Below are 14040 nucleotides of genomic sequence, written 5' to 3'. Positions count from 1 at the left end.
ATTCCATTTCTAGGAATTTACTGTAGAGAAACTCTCCCCCTTATGACTATGAAAATGTACAGGGATGTTTATAGCAGTGGCGTTTACAATGGCAGCAAATTGAAAATCTTCTAAATTCCCATCAGCAGGAGAATGAATATATTGTAGAATATCATACAATGGAATATACTACACAACAGGTAAAATAATGAACTCAAGATACAGCAAAGTACTGTAATTAGATTTTTAAAAACATAACATTCATGAGGAAAAAAGAATCTATACATTCCACTATCATTTATATAATCCTTGAAAACATGCCAAATGACATTGTGTGTGTGTGTGTGTGTGTTTGTGTGCAGAAATATAAAATATACAAAATCAGGGCAGTGGTTGCATCTGGGGAGGGAGGGAGAGAGGGAGGGAGGGAGGGAAGAAGGGAAATAGTTACCAGGGAGCTTCAACTCAATCTTCACGGTTTTATTTCTTTTACGAATCAAGCATGGCAGAAACAGAGCCAGGTATAATACAATCTTATGTTTTCTATATTTCTAATATTTGAAATATTATACAGTAAAACTTAAAATAGTTTCTACATTAAATATGTCTATGAAGAAATTAAGGCTTTCCTCAATTCGTTTTTACTGACAGGAACACACAAATAATAAGATCATTTTATCATTTTTTTGGTCACCTCTCGCTTACATTGTGTGGAAATTAATAGCAGACAACATGCTTCTCCCTATGACCTACTTTTTTCTATGTGCTTGTTTCTTTTAGGATGAGAAACCCACATTAAAGAGGCTGTCATAGCGAGGAACATAATTAGCTGAAGACTGGAGTCCATTGCTATTTTTTTTTTCTTTTAAAGATTTTATTTATTCATTTGAGAGAGAGAGCACGAGCCAGGGGGAGGGGCTGTGGGAGAGGGAGAAGCAGACTCCCTGATATGGGGCTTGATCCCAGGACCCTGGGATCAACCTCCGATTGGAAGGCAGATGCTCAACCGACTGAGCCACCCAGGTGCCCCTCAGCTGAAATTTCTATACACTGATGCAAATACCCGCTTTTCTAATCTTAATTTATTCCCTCAGTTTCCAAACTTGGGGTTCCTCCAGTTGAAAGTAATATTCATATAGTACCTTTCTCACTCAAAGATGTCATTTCTAGCTCAGTAAGGGTGCACGTGATATGCCCACAAATTTGCATGAATCTATACCCAGTATGTTGTACCATTTTGTGATTTCTGTAACAGAACCATTCTTAAATTTAAAAATTAATACGTACTGTCTCTGCACTAATTAAACCCTTTCTCGATATTTTGTTATCACCACAATGGCTTAAATGGCTTATAAGACCCTTTAATTAACAGGGCAGCAACCAGGCAGCTAAGGTTTGGGATGCAATTAGGGGTCAGGGGATCCGGAGAGGCTGCTGGACTCCTCTCGTGGTCCAACATGTGAATAACAATGCGCACCAGAAAGCCTTCTTGTCTCATGCTTTATGCTTTGAAGAGCTCTAAGTACCAGTTTGGGGGCACAATTAGGAATGTGTTTAATGGCATTTATTAAATGAAACATTGCCCACAAATACTAAATTAATACAAGACAGTCCTGACATCAAATTAAGAAAGTACTTTTAAAAATATGTATATGTCTTGATCCCTGTTTTCTGCTCAGTTTTTACAATCTTACAAATTCAAAGTAATTTGCCTGCTTACTTATTTCAAAGATTAACCCTGTGTGTTCAAAGGTAGATTACCTTTCATTTTCCTTTTTCACGTTTTTCAATCCCCTCTCCGACCGATGGACAGAGCCTCAGTTAGATAGAGAACCTCTGATGTTTTGTGATTAATTCTCTAACCCGACTGGTCATCTTGAGTCTTTTCTATGTCACTGAGAATTCACAGTATTTGGAAAAGTGTTTTAAGAGACACGCTGCTAATCTTCCAGGCTTTCATTACCATCTAATATCCTAAATCCCATGGCTTGAGGAGAAAATATCTCTAGAATATAGGTATGAAGAGCAAGAAAAATTCCTAAGGATAGGTAGTTGAGATTAGCTCAAATCTCAAAGACATGGATGACGTATAATAACCTAGACATATACTGTATGAATAGTAGGTAATTGGTGATTTTAGGGAAATAGTAGAGAAGTTGATGGCAGTGATATCATTAACACTTACAGACCCCTTAATATATTATGTTTAGTAAATCAGCTTAGTCCTGGTACTTAACTCAGATTTATGGATTAATTCTTTCTTCTAACATTTTTAATAGCTATCAATTACATGCTAAATGATGTTATAGTTTATGCAAATATGTAGTATATATAGTAATATTATAAAATATGCATTTGAATATGAATTTGAAAAGCTCACTAAATTATATTAATTACAGTTAAAATCTAGAAGTGATATACAAAATGATGCTGACACTATGCCTGAAATTTCTTTTGCTTTTTATCTTTTATTTAAGTTCCAATTTCTTATGTGAGTTTTAAAATTATCTTTGTGTTATAAATAGGGGCCACTGAACTCCACTTTCAATATTTATCTTTACAAGTTGGTGGAAAACACATTTAGAAAAAAAATACTTTTCAAGTCCAGAGCTTCAAAGGGTGAAAAGAAAGGTTTTTGACTTATTTCAAATATATTACGATTGTTCCACTATTCTTTAAAAGCCTTTAAAATCACCTGCTCGACGTTTCTTCCCTCAAAGTCTGAGAGAATGAACGAAACAATGTAATCTAGGTTTAAATTTGGGTTTCTCCTGTGCTTCAGATATTTATGTTTGAGCTTTCTCTTACTGACAAGCTACTTAAAGGGTCAGTGTTACTTTGAGGTTTTATCTATGAGATTCGTGTCTTTGGGGCTCATTAAGAACATTTCCAGAGATTACAATGTCAATAGCACCTAATTACTGGACTGTGAGAAAGGTCTTCTTGAGTACATACGATCTGTGGCAGTGCACTGCACACAATGGGCAGCTCAGATCCCAAATTTTATCACAGTTAAGTAGCAAACAAATTAATAATGTTACCTGGGCTCTCTGGGGATCATTACTACTGCGTAAAAACTGCTTTGAAATTTTGCAGATAGTATCATACCTCGTTTCTTATTCCCTCATATTAACAAGGATATATTTCTCTCTCTCTCTCTTTTTAGCTATTTATCTCTTTCTCTACATTGCATGAGTGACTCCCTGTTGTTCTCTTTAGAATTGTTTGGATTAAAACTTGCAACATAAAAAAAGTCATTTTCAATCTGTTTAGAAAAGATGTATCACCTCATATAACATTGTTTTAAAACCATATTTTATTTTTATTTCACTGTTTTCAAAATACCTACTGCATATTTTGATACTAATGATCAATTCTTTTCTTCTACTTATGTTTGTAGAAAAATAATTACTGAAGAACCAGAGGAGAGACTGGTTCTTTTAAATCACTAGACCAGCCTACTGCTGAGGACATTATGATCCTTGTGCGGTGGGCTAAAGGGTAGCTTTGCAGGCTTTATCGGGGGGACTTGGGGAAAATATGATCAACAGCTCAGGAGGAAATAGGGGTTAGCTAGGCACATAACATATATCTCACATAATCCTCATCACGAAGCTATGAGGTGGGGTCACCATCCCCACTTTCCACAGCAGAAGAATTTGAGATGATGCCAGTAGGTAAGTGGTTGGAGCTGGGATGGGAACTGAAGTCTGTGAGCCTCCATGGCCTCTCTGCTGCGTCCCATATCTTCCCCTTGTGGTTGAGAATGGGGCGACATGTCATGCATGAGACTTGGGGCAAGTCAATATAATCGAGTGGTGACAAGCCAGGGCTCTGGGGCCACACCGTCTGGGCTTGAATCTAGCTATGTCTCCTGTTCATGGTATAACTCTGGTAGCCTACTAACCCTCTCTGTATCCAACTGTCTTGTCCGTAGACTGGGGTTAAAGCAAGAGTGCCAACCACCTAGGGTTTTGTGAGGATTAAAGCTAAAAGGTGAAAGGCATTTACAGTAGCACCCACGTCCACTAAATGTTAGCTATACATAAGTTTTAGAAGAATCTTGTAGTGTGAAAGAACAACCCAGGAACCTCTTAGGTTCTTTGATGCAACACTGAGGATCCTGTTAACAGGGAGGCTAAATATTCAGTTAGTACTTAAAATATTAATATTCTATTTACATATTCTAAAAAATGGAACTCAATACAATGATGACTTTAAAGAGTTTGATTCGGGGTCCATCACCAGATGGGTTACCATAATCCCCCGTGCTGTAGAAAATAATAAATATTTGTCTATAAATCAGGTACATACTAACCATGTGGCTAAACGCCTCTTTAATAATATATTTGTGAATTAGTGCTTGAAAATACTAATAATGAATTAAACTATTTCCTAGGGGCCTGAAGGGGGCACTCAAGCATGTGAAGTATCTAAGAAACTTGGGGTGACTTGTTTCATGAAGATGATTTGGTCCTTTGAATGTCTAGGGTGTATCCTATCCAGTAGCCATAACCTGTGTGCTAATGAGATTCACTTACTCGCTGAATTAGCAAATGTTGATTCACGTATTCATTTCTATTCATTAGAAATAGAAAATTTATTTCTAGTAAATTTTGGATTAACTGGAATCCACCTAACCAGAAACTTTGTTCACTGGATTATTTCCCCCACACTATCTTCATAGGGAACAACATGGCATGTCCAAGTTGTATCAGAGTAGTAGTAAAAGAAATTTCACGGTTTTGCCCAGAGGCACTGGGTGTGACCATTGTCACATACCTCTTCTCTGCGATGCAGGTTAACATTTAGAGTGATAGGGCTTTGTGGCGGACTACAAGGTTCCAGATCATGAAAAAGTACTTACATTTGATTTTATTTAGTAAGGGAAAGGAGGGACTTATGAACTGTAGGAGGATTTTCAGTAGACAGAGTAGAAATAACTATCTTTTGCATTTTCAGTGCTGAGGAAAGAGAGTGATGCTTGTTTCTGCTGGGGCTGCCTTTTATTTCAGGTGGCCATCAAGTTTCATTTGTACTACTTCAAATGGACCTTTGAGAAATGGTTTGCCTGGCTGTGGAAAATCAATTCTGGATGCAAAATCCTCCACTGAATCTTTTGGGGTATGGAATGTTGCTGTTAATTAAACTCTCTCATTTGAATGTCAGGCCAACCACAGGTTCCAAATTCAACCATCTAGATTTCGATGATAAATCATGAGAGTCTCTTCTCCTAATACATTATGGTGTTGCAGAAAAAGCTTCTCTGTTGCATGGAAGCCCAGAAGAAAGGTTTCTCTCTGCTAAAGCAGTCTAGTCTTTCAATTAGCAGCAACCAATATTCAGAAATGCATATTAGCATTGTTTGATTCAGCATATCTATGTATTAGTTTTATAAACTGGCTGAAGAAACCCCACGCATTCATCCAGAATTCCAAATGCCTCAGGATAACAAAAAGAAGGAGATGTCAATCTAGACTAAGTACCCATTCTGTGTGTGAACCATTTTTTCCAACAATAAAGATTCTTACCTTTTGATAAAGGGGAGAAAAATATCTGATCACTGACTACATCCATGTCCTTGTCGATCTGCAGGTAAAGCAAAAAGTTTCATTACTGAGGTTGAAGAATAGCAACCAACTGAATGTTTAATAGAAAAAAAAAAATCTACCTACCAAAGGTGTGTGATCACTTCCAGAAGGTGTAGAACCTGCTATCAAGTTCATTTTAGACTGCACAAATAAAGGTTTTAATTTCTGAAAGACACAAAAGGAATGTACTGTGTTATCAAGGGGAAGTAGTTATCAAATCAAATGGATATAGGAGGTTCTTTGGTTCTTTTTTTTTTTTTAAAGATTTTATTCATTTGACACAGAGAGAGCGCGAGAGCACAAGCAGGGGGAGAGGCAAAGGGAGAGGGAGAAGCAGGCTCCCCACTGAGCAGGGAGCCCGATGCGGGACTCGATCCCAGGACCCCGGGATCATGACCTGAGCCGAAGGCAGACGTTCAACTGACTGAGCCACCCAGGCGCCCCCGAGGTTCTTTGGTTCTTAATTAACCAAGATGTGAAAACTAAGCTCCTGATTTATTTGTTTAAATATGGCTGGGGAAATCCTTTCCTTGAAACCCATGGAATAGACAGACCCTTTTCTTATTTGGGCTACTCTGAGAAAAAATTCAAGAAAAATGTTTTCTTCAATGGCTGTTCTGACTCTACCTTTTTCTTCTCTTCTCTTCTCTTTTCTTTCCTTTCCTTTTCTCTCCTCTCCTTTTAAGTACAGTTGACACACAGTGTTACATTCGTTTCATGTGTATAATTTAGTGATCTGACCAGTTTGCATGGTATGCTACGCTCACCCCAAGTACAGCTACCCTCAGTCCCCTGACTCTTCTTCCTTTTGATAATCTCCACCCCACTGGGGTTTACAACGTGTCACTGGCCAGGTATCACGGGGTTTGTCCAGCACCTCCTCGCTCTGGGAGACTATGGCAGTAGGGGTCCTTGTTCCCAGAAACTGAATGGTGAAAGCCCAGAAGCATCTCTTCTAGGAGTTCAGGAGCCCCAGCATGCAAGCAGAATTGTCCCTAGCATTACTGATTGCCAAGTAAATGACAACAACAAACATGTGCGGGTAAAAAGGACCAAAGGGACACTAAGCGTGTTTATCAGAGAGAGGCCTGAGGTCCAAGGATGTACCCTGGTGATGTAGGTGAAGTTTTCCCTCTTCAAGGCTTCTCTCTGGTTGATTTGTATGTGTGTATTTTTCTATTCTCTATAGCCCCGCCCCACTCTCTTTTTGTTCCCACCCCAAGGAAACGGTTTAAATATTTTATGCGTATCTTTAATTTGGATATGTTCTTGCAAAAATACGTACTGTTGTGCATGCCTTTTAATTTACGCTAGTGGTGTTATGTGCTCTCCTATTTTGTTGATTCTCTAAGGCATAGCCTTCTGGTATTTTAACATCCCCAAAGTTGGGATGCATCTTGCAATAGATGGAGTCTCACAGTATAATTGGCAGCACTTTTCTCTTTTAGAGACTTAGAAAGTCTTAGGACACCTTATGTGTTCCCACTTCTCTTGCTAAGTACTAAGTACTTTCACTAAGTACTATGTTTTTAAGATCCATCCATTCTGCTATGTATGCCTAAAATCCAGTACTGTCCAGTACATAGCACTGCAGCCATGTAGCTGCCTCCTTTTGCCCCCCTCCTCTCCTTTCCAGGCCGCCATGCCACCATCTGTCACCAGCATCACCTCACAGCTTCCTAACCTGCTCCTTTCCCCGCAAGCCCTCCGTAGCTGCCAGAGTCATCCCTTTAAATTGTTAACTGAGATTGTCTTATTCCTCTGCTCATTAAATTAAAAAACGATTTTGTAAAACTTCTGTGGAGAAAATTATAAAACTCTACTGAAATCAAACCTAGACAAAAGAAATAGCATGTTTATGGATTGGAAGACTCAGTACTATAAAGATGTCAATTGTACCCAAACTGATCTAGATTTAATGCACTTCTAATCAAAATCCCAATTGAATTTTTTGTTTTGTTTCTTATGTTTCTGGGTTTTTTTCCCTGTGAATATTAACAATCCAATTCTAAACTTTATATGGAAATGCAAAGATCAACACCAGGGTAGGGGTATTTGCCTTACCAGAAAAAGACTTATAATAAAGGTAGAGATATTAAACTAGTGTCATATTCATACAAGAATAGACAAACGGAACAGTAGAACAGAATAGAGAGACAGAAACAGATTCTTACATATGTGAACCCTTAATATAATATATATAACTGGTGGAATTAGGTATCCAGGGAGAAAATGGACTTCTTAATAAATGGTGCTGGTTCAGTCGATTTTCTGTATTAAAAGAAAATGAAACCAGACATCTGCCTTTCTATACACTATCAATTCTAGGTGCATTAGGTCTAAATATGAAAGGGAAAGGGGAAAAAAATTAAAGATCATAAAGAATATATTTGTGACTAAATGTTAGGTAAGGTCTTAAACAAGGCAGGAAAATGTGAAGGCAAAAAGGAAAATTATTAACTAAATTAATATCAGGATTAAGAACATTTACTTGTGAAAAGATACCAAAATACCATTCAAAACAGGAAGAAGACATTTGCAACACATATAACTGAAAAGAAGAAGTTCCCAAATTATATAAAGAATTCCTTAAAAATTTTTTTATTCATAATAAATTTTTTAAAGATTTTATTTATTTACTTATTATATTCAGTTAGCCAACATATAGTACATCATTAGTTTTTGATGTAGTGTTCAACGATTCATTAGTTGCATATAACACCCAGTGCTCCTCACAACATGTGCCCTCCTTAATACCCATCACCCAGCTACCCCATCCCTCCAACCTCCTCCCTTCTGAAACCCTCAGTTTGTTTCCCAGAGTCCAAAGTCTCTCATGGCTTGTCTCCCTCACTGATTTCTTCCCCTTCAGTTTTCCCTCCCTTCCTCTAATAAACTCTTTTTTAGAGTTTTTAAATTCAAGTCAGTTAACATACAGTGTAACATAAAAATTTTTAAATTCAATTTATTTAAACATAAAAAAACCTAAAACAGTTCACTCATTTCTCTCACACTCCATCCCCTGGCTCTTGCAACCACCAGTCTGTTCTCTGTATCTGGAAGCTTGGTTTTTGTTTGTTTAGATTCTACGTATAAGAGAAATCATATGGTATTTGTCTTCCTCTGTCTGACTTATTTCACTTAGCATAATGCCCTCAAGGTCCATCCATGTTATTGCAAATGGCAATTTTCATTCTCTTTTAGGGCCAAACAATATTCCTTTGTATATATACACCAAATTTTCCTTACCCACTCATCTATTGATGGGAACTTAGGTTGTTTCTATTATAAACAATACTACAGTGAGCATGGTATATAAAAATTTTCAGATTAGCATTTTTGTTATCATCAAATACCCAGAAGTGGAATTGCTGGATCATATGGTAGTTCTATTTTTCATTTCTTAAGGAACACAATACTTTTTTCTGTATTGGTTGCACCAATTTACATTCCCACCAGTAGTGCACAGGATTCCCTTTTCTCCATGTACTCACCAACATTTGTTATTGCTTGTCTTTTTGGTAATAGTCATTCTAACAGGTGTGAGTTGATATCTCATTGTGGTTTTGATTTGCATTTCCCTGATGATTAGTGATGTTGAGCATTTTTAAAAAGATTTATTTATTTTAGGGACTCCTGGGCGACTCAGTCTGTTAAGCATCTGCCTTCAGCTCGGGTCATGATCCTTGGGTCCTGGGATGGAGTCCTTGCTCAGCGGGGAGTCTACTTCTCCCTCTGCCTGCCAGTCTCCCTGTTTGTGCTATCTCTCTCTCTCTTTCTCTCTGACAAAGAAATAAATAAAATCTTTTAAAAGATTTACTTTAGAGAAAGAGTGTGCGATCAGAGGGAGGGACAGAAGGAGAGGGAGAGAATCTCAAGCAGACTCCCCACTGAGCATGGAGCCTGTCACTGATATCTTGTAGTTTGCAATATGCAGGTCTTCCACATCCTTGGTCAAATTTATTCCTAAGTATTTTATTCTTTTTGATGCAATTGTAAATAGGATTGTTTTCTTAATTTCTCTTTCTGATAGTTCATTATTAGCATAAAGCAATGTAACAGATTTTTGCATATTGATTTTGTATTGCAATTTTTATTAGTTCTAACAGTTTTTTTAAATAGAGTTTTTAGGGTCTTACAGATACATTATCATGCCATCTGCAAACAGTGGCATGAATCCCACTGATCATGGTGAATGATCCTTTTAATTACTGAATTTGGTTTGCTAATATTTTGCTGAGAATTTTTGCATGTATGTTCATTATGGATATTTGGCCTGTAATTTTCTTACCCCTACACCAAATCCTTGTCTGATTTGGTGTAGGGATAATGCTGGCCTCAAAATGTGTTTGGAAGAGTTCCTCTTCTTTTATTTTTTGGAAGAGTTTGGGAAGTATTAGTATTGATTCTTCTTGGAATGTTTGGTAGAATTTACCAGGGAAGCCATCTGGTCCTGGGCTTTTTTGTTGTTGTTGGGAGGCTTTTGATTACTGATTTAATATCCTTGCTAGTGATCATTCGTGTTTTTTTTTTAAGATTTTATTTATTTATCTGACAGAGAGACACACAGCGAGAGAGGGAACACAAGCAGAGGGAGTGGGAGAGGGAGAAGCAGGCTTCCCGTGGAGCAGGGAGCCCGATGCGGGGCTTGATCCCAGGACCCTGGGATCAAGACCCAAGCTGAAGGCAGACGCTTAATGACTGAGTCACTCAGGTGACCCAGCTAGTGATCATTCTGTTCAGATTTTCATTTAAAAATGATTCAGTCTTGACAGGTTACATATTTGTAGGAATTTATCTAATTCTTACAGTATTTCTATGAATAAATAAGTGTAACACAACTCAGTAGACGCAAAAGGCTTAAACTTCTTGAAGCACTAACTCAAAGAGAAAAACTGAATGGCTAATAAACATATGAAAAGATGATCATATTTATTAGTAGAGAAATGGGGAAAAAGTTACAAACACACACACACACACACACACACACCAAAACCACAAGAAGAAACCATTACACAATCATGGGACAGACAAAAATTATAGTCTGACAATATCAGTGGTAGAGACAGCAAGGAGCAGTAGAAACTTCCATCCATTCCTGGTTAGAGGGTTAATTAGTAATAATAATTTGGAAAACGATCTGGCTTTACCTTATATAGTAGAAACTGTTCATCATTCCTCAATATCTATTCTCCCTTTTTCTTTTGGTAACATTTTCATTGGGTATTTGGCCACCCAGTTTTCTCAGTCTTTTGCAGTTTAATCAGACCAGTGGGATATGAGTGTAAGTGATATATGCCATTTTGGGGTCATATACTTAAGTACTAACATGCTTGCCCCGGACTTCCTCCTCCTGCACTGTACACCCACAGACATGGAGTTAACCAGCTTTCTTGGTGTAGATGGGGGAAATGGCAGAGCAATGACTGAAGGAACCTGTGTGTGTCATCATGACTGTGGAGTACTACTGCTCACTCCCCTGCCTGGAGCTGCTCTTTTCATCACTGACCTGAGAGAGAAGTAATCTTCAATCTTATATAAGGGAGCATATTTTTGTCATAGCAATCATATTCTTCCATAGACTTGAACATACCAATACTTTATGACCAGAAATTCTACTATTACTATAAAACCTGGAACAACTGGGGCACCTGGGTTGCTCAGTTGGTTAAGCGTCTCACTCTTGATTTCAGCTCAAGTCATGATCTCAGTGTCCTGAGATCGAGCCCTGCATCGGGCTCCACACTGAGTGTGGAGCCTGCTTAGGATTCTCTCTCTCCTTCTTCCCCTCCCCACTTGCTTGCACTCTCTCTCTCACTCTCTAAAAACAAACAAACAAAACAAAACAAAACCCTGGATAAACTGCTACATATGTGTATCAGACGAAACTAAAAGAATGTTCGGGGCAATGATGTTCATAATAGCAAAACTGCGAGATCTAACCCAAATGTTGATCAGCATAAGTTGTGGTATATTCAAGCAATAGAATACTCTCAGTGGGTGAACTACAACCACAAGCATCAACATGGATGAGTCCTAAATGCATAATGTTGAGAAAATGGAACAAATCACTGAAGAATACTTACATTTTTTTCACTTATATTCTTTCATTTATAGAAAGTTGAAAAACAGGCAAAAGTCAATGATATATTGCTTCGGGAGACAGGCGCAAGTGACAAAAACTATCAAGAAGAACATCAGGACAGTGGTCTCTGGGAGGTAATAGAGAGGAATGCAAAAGATGGGCTTCTGTAATTTTATTGTATTTATGGCTTGGATCCTGGGAACATAGGTATTCATGTGATCATCATTTTTTAAGTTGCACATATGGATTCTCACTCATCCTTTTTGTGCACATGGTTATTTCACAGGAAAAAAAAAAAGAAACCAAAAACATCAGAGTAGAGACCAAAGGGATTCTTTTGTACTGAGCCTCGACATCACATTAGGAGTGTAAGAGTACGGAAACTTACACTGGGGATAAACAGGCCAATATTAACAGGCTTGCATATAATATGAATAGATTGCTAACCACAAAATAACAGATTGAAAATCAGTATCTAAGATAGTCATGATTAGACCTAACATGGTACACAATAGAATACTTATGTAGAGTAATGGTTTCTAACCTTCAGGCTGTCATAGGACACATAAAAATGGTATTACTTGCAGGGAGCACTGGGGGAAGTGGACAAGGCTGCTCATGGACTTAGAGAGCGGGACAGGAGTTTCAGGCTACCCCAGTCATGGCCCCATCCCTGCCCCCTGGAGGGCCAAGGACAATCACTATCTCAGAACTCTTAAAACAAGTTTGGGAAATTCTGATGAGAGGCACAGACTGGAAGGGTTTCCTAAAAATGCCAAGGAAAAGAACAAGCAGAATAACATTACATTAAAAAGAACACGTCAACTATGGAGGACAGAAAATAGATTTTTAACCTATCATAGTGTTTCTGAAAAAGAAACAAAAACAAATTCTGTGGATGCAATCATTAGAAGTGTACATAAGACACTTGTCTGAGTTGGAAAAAAAAAAGATTTAGATCTATAGATGAGAGTGGCTCATTTTATTCAAGGGAAATTAATAAAATAACATGTATTAACTCATTTCCTGGTGACATTTTTAAATTTCAAATTTAAAGAAAATAGCTTATAAACATCCACTGGGGGAAAATAAGCCAAATTAATTAGCAAAAAGCAAATACTAAACTGGCTTCAGTCAGGGCAAGGCGTAACAAAGTGAAGATAATGTTCCTTCCACAAACAAGAAAGGAACTCAAAGATATGATCCTGTTTATAAGAAATAAATCAAAATTAAGAACTAAAGAATGGTAGAAGTCATGATTTTTTTAAAAGATCTTATTTAATTTTTTGAGAGAGAGAGAGAGACAGAGCCCAAGGAGGGGAGGGGCAGAGGGAGAGGGAGAAGCAGACTCAACGGCTGAGCGGGACTCTCGATCCCAGGACCCTGGGATCATGACCTGAGCTGAAGGCAGACACTTAACCAACTGAGCCACCCAGGAGCCCCCCAAAGTCATGATTTTTAAAAGGCTAAAAATAAATATGTAAATGTAGGTACAAATAACTGCTATTCATACAGTTACAAAATGAAAAGCAGAAGTTAATCAAAAATACTTTCATGTGATAAAAAGAATCCCATAGTAATAATGTAGTTCTCTAAACAGAATAAAGTTAACACAGACTAGAAGAAAAGGAGGGGATATACTGATGCAATTAAGGCTGAAATGAAACTTGGAGGAACAAAACCATGCATAAGCCCTTGTTTTACCCAGAGCGGGCAGGACTCAGACTTGTTTGGTTCTTGTTGTTGTAACTGCAGAAATGTAATTTGATTTTACATTAAAGTTTACCATTGCAATATAGATAATAAAAGCCAGTAAAATGGGGGCGCCTGGGTGGCTCAGTTGGTTAAGCGTCTGCCTTCAGCTCAGGTCATGATCCCAGGGTCCTGGGATCGAGCCCCATGTCGGGCTCCCTGCTCTGCGGGGAGCCTGCTTCTTCCTCTCCCTCTGCCTGCCTCTCTGCCTACTTGTGCTCTCTCTCTCTGTCAAATAAATAAATAAAATCTTAAGAAAAAAAGCAAGTAAAATGCGGCTCATCTTACGTTAAGCCAGGAAACAAAGAAAAGAACAAGCAGTCATAAAATAAGGTGACAAAAACCCCAGATATATCGGTTATGCTGATAAATGCATGTAGTTTCAATTTTCATATTAAAGGTAAAGGAGTGTCAGGTTAGATTTAAAGAACTAACATCCCATCATATTGTTATTTATACATTCATAACTGAAGGAAAATGACATAGCAATACAAAGTTTGAGGAAAATAGCAGCAAAATACAGAGAAGAAGACAGTATGGGTAACAAAATTAATAACAGACAAGTTAGAATTCAAGGCTGGCAAGAGCCTCACAGGCCATGAATGAAAGGTATAATCCATAGCAAAGATGTGA

General features: G+C 37.8%; 1 protein-coding gene across 1 annotated transcript in view; it reads right to left on the bottom strand.

Annotated features, from left to right (window-relative positions):
* CUNH10orf67 (chromosome unknown C10orf67 homolog) overlaps positions 1-14040 on the bottom strand; it is a 155141-nt gene that overhangs the window by 12885 nt on the left and 128216 nt on the right. The window contains exons 15-16 of the mRNA XM_088025527.1: positions 5655-5735; positions 5511-5568 (exon numbers count right to left, since the gene is read on the bottom strand). Coding sequence (XP_087881653.1) covers positions 5511-5568; positions 5655-5735 — 139 coding nt within the window. The remainder of the gene's footprint in view (positions 1-5510; positions 5569-5654; positions 5736-14040) is intronic.

This window comes from Eumetopias jubatus, unplaced genomic scaffold (genome assembly GCF_037043125.1).
Source record: "Eumetopias jubatus isolate StellerSeaLion01/CBP00866 unplaced genomic scaffold, mEumJub1_p1.0 scaffold_8, whole genome shotgun sequence".
Lineage (NCBI taxonomy): Eukaryota > Metazoa > Chordata > Mammalia > Carnivora > Otariidae > Eumetopias > Eumetopias jubatus.
This window is presented reverse-complemented; position numbering and strand designations above follow the sequence as displayed.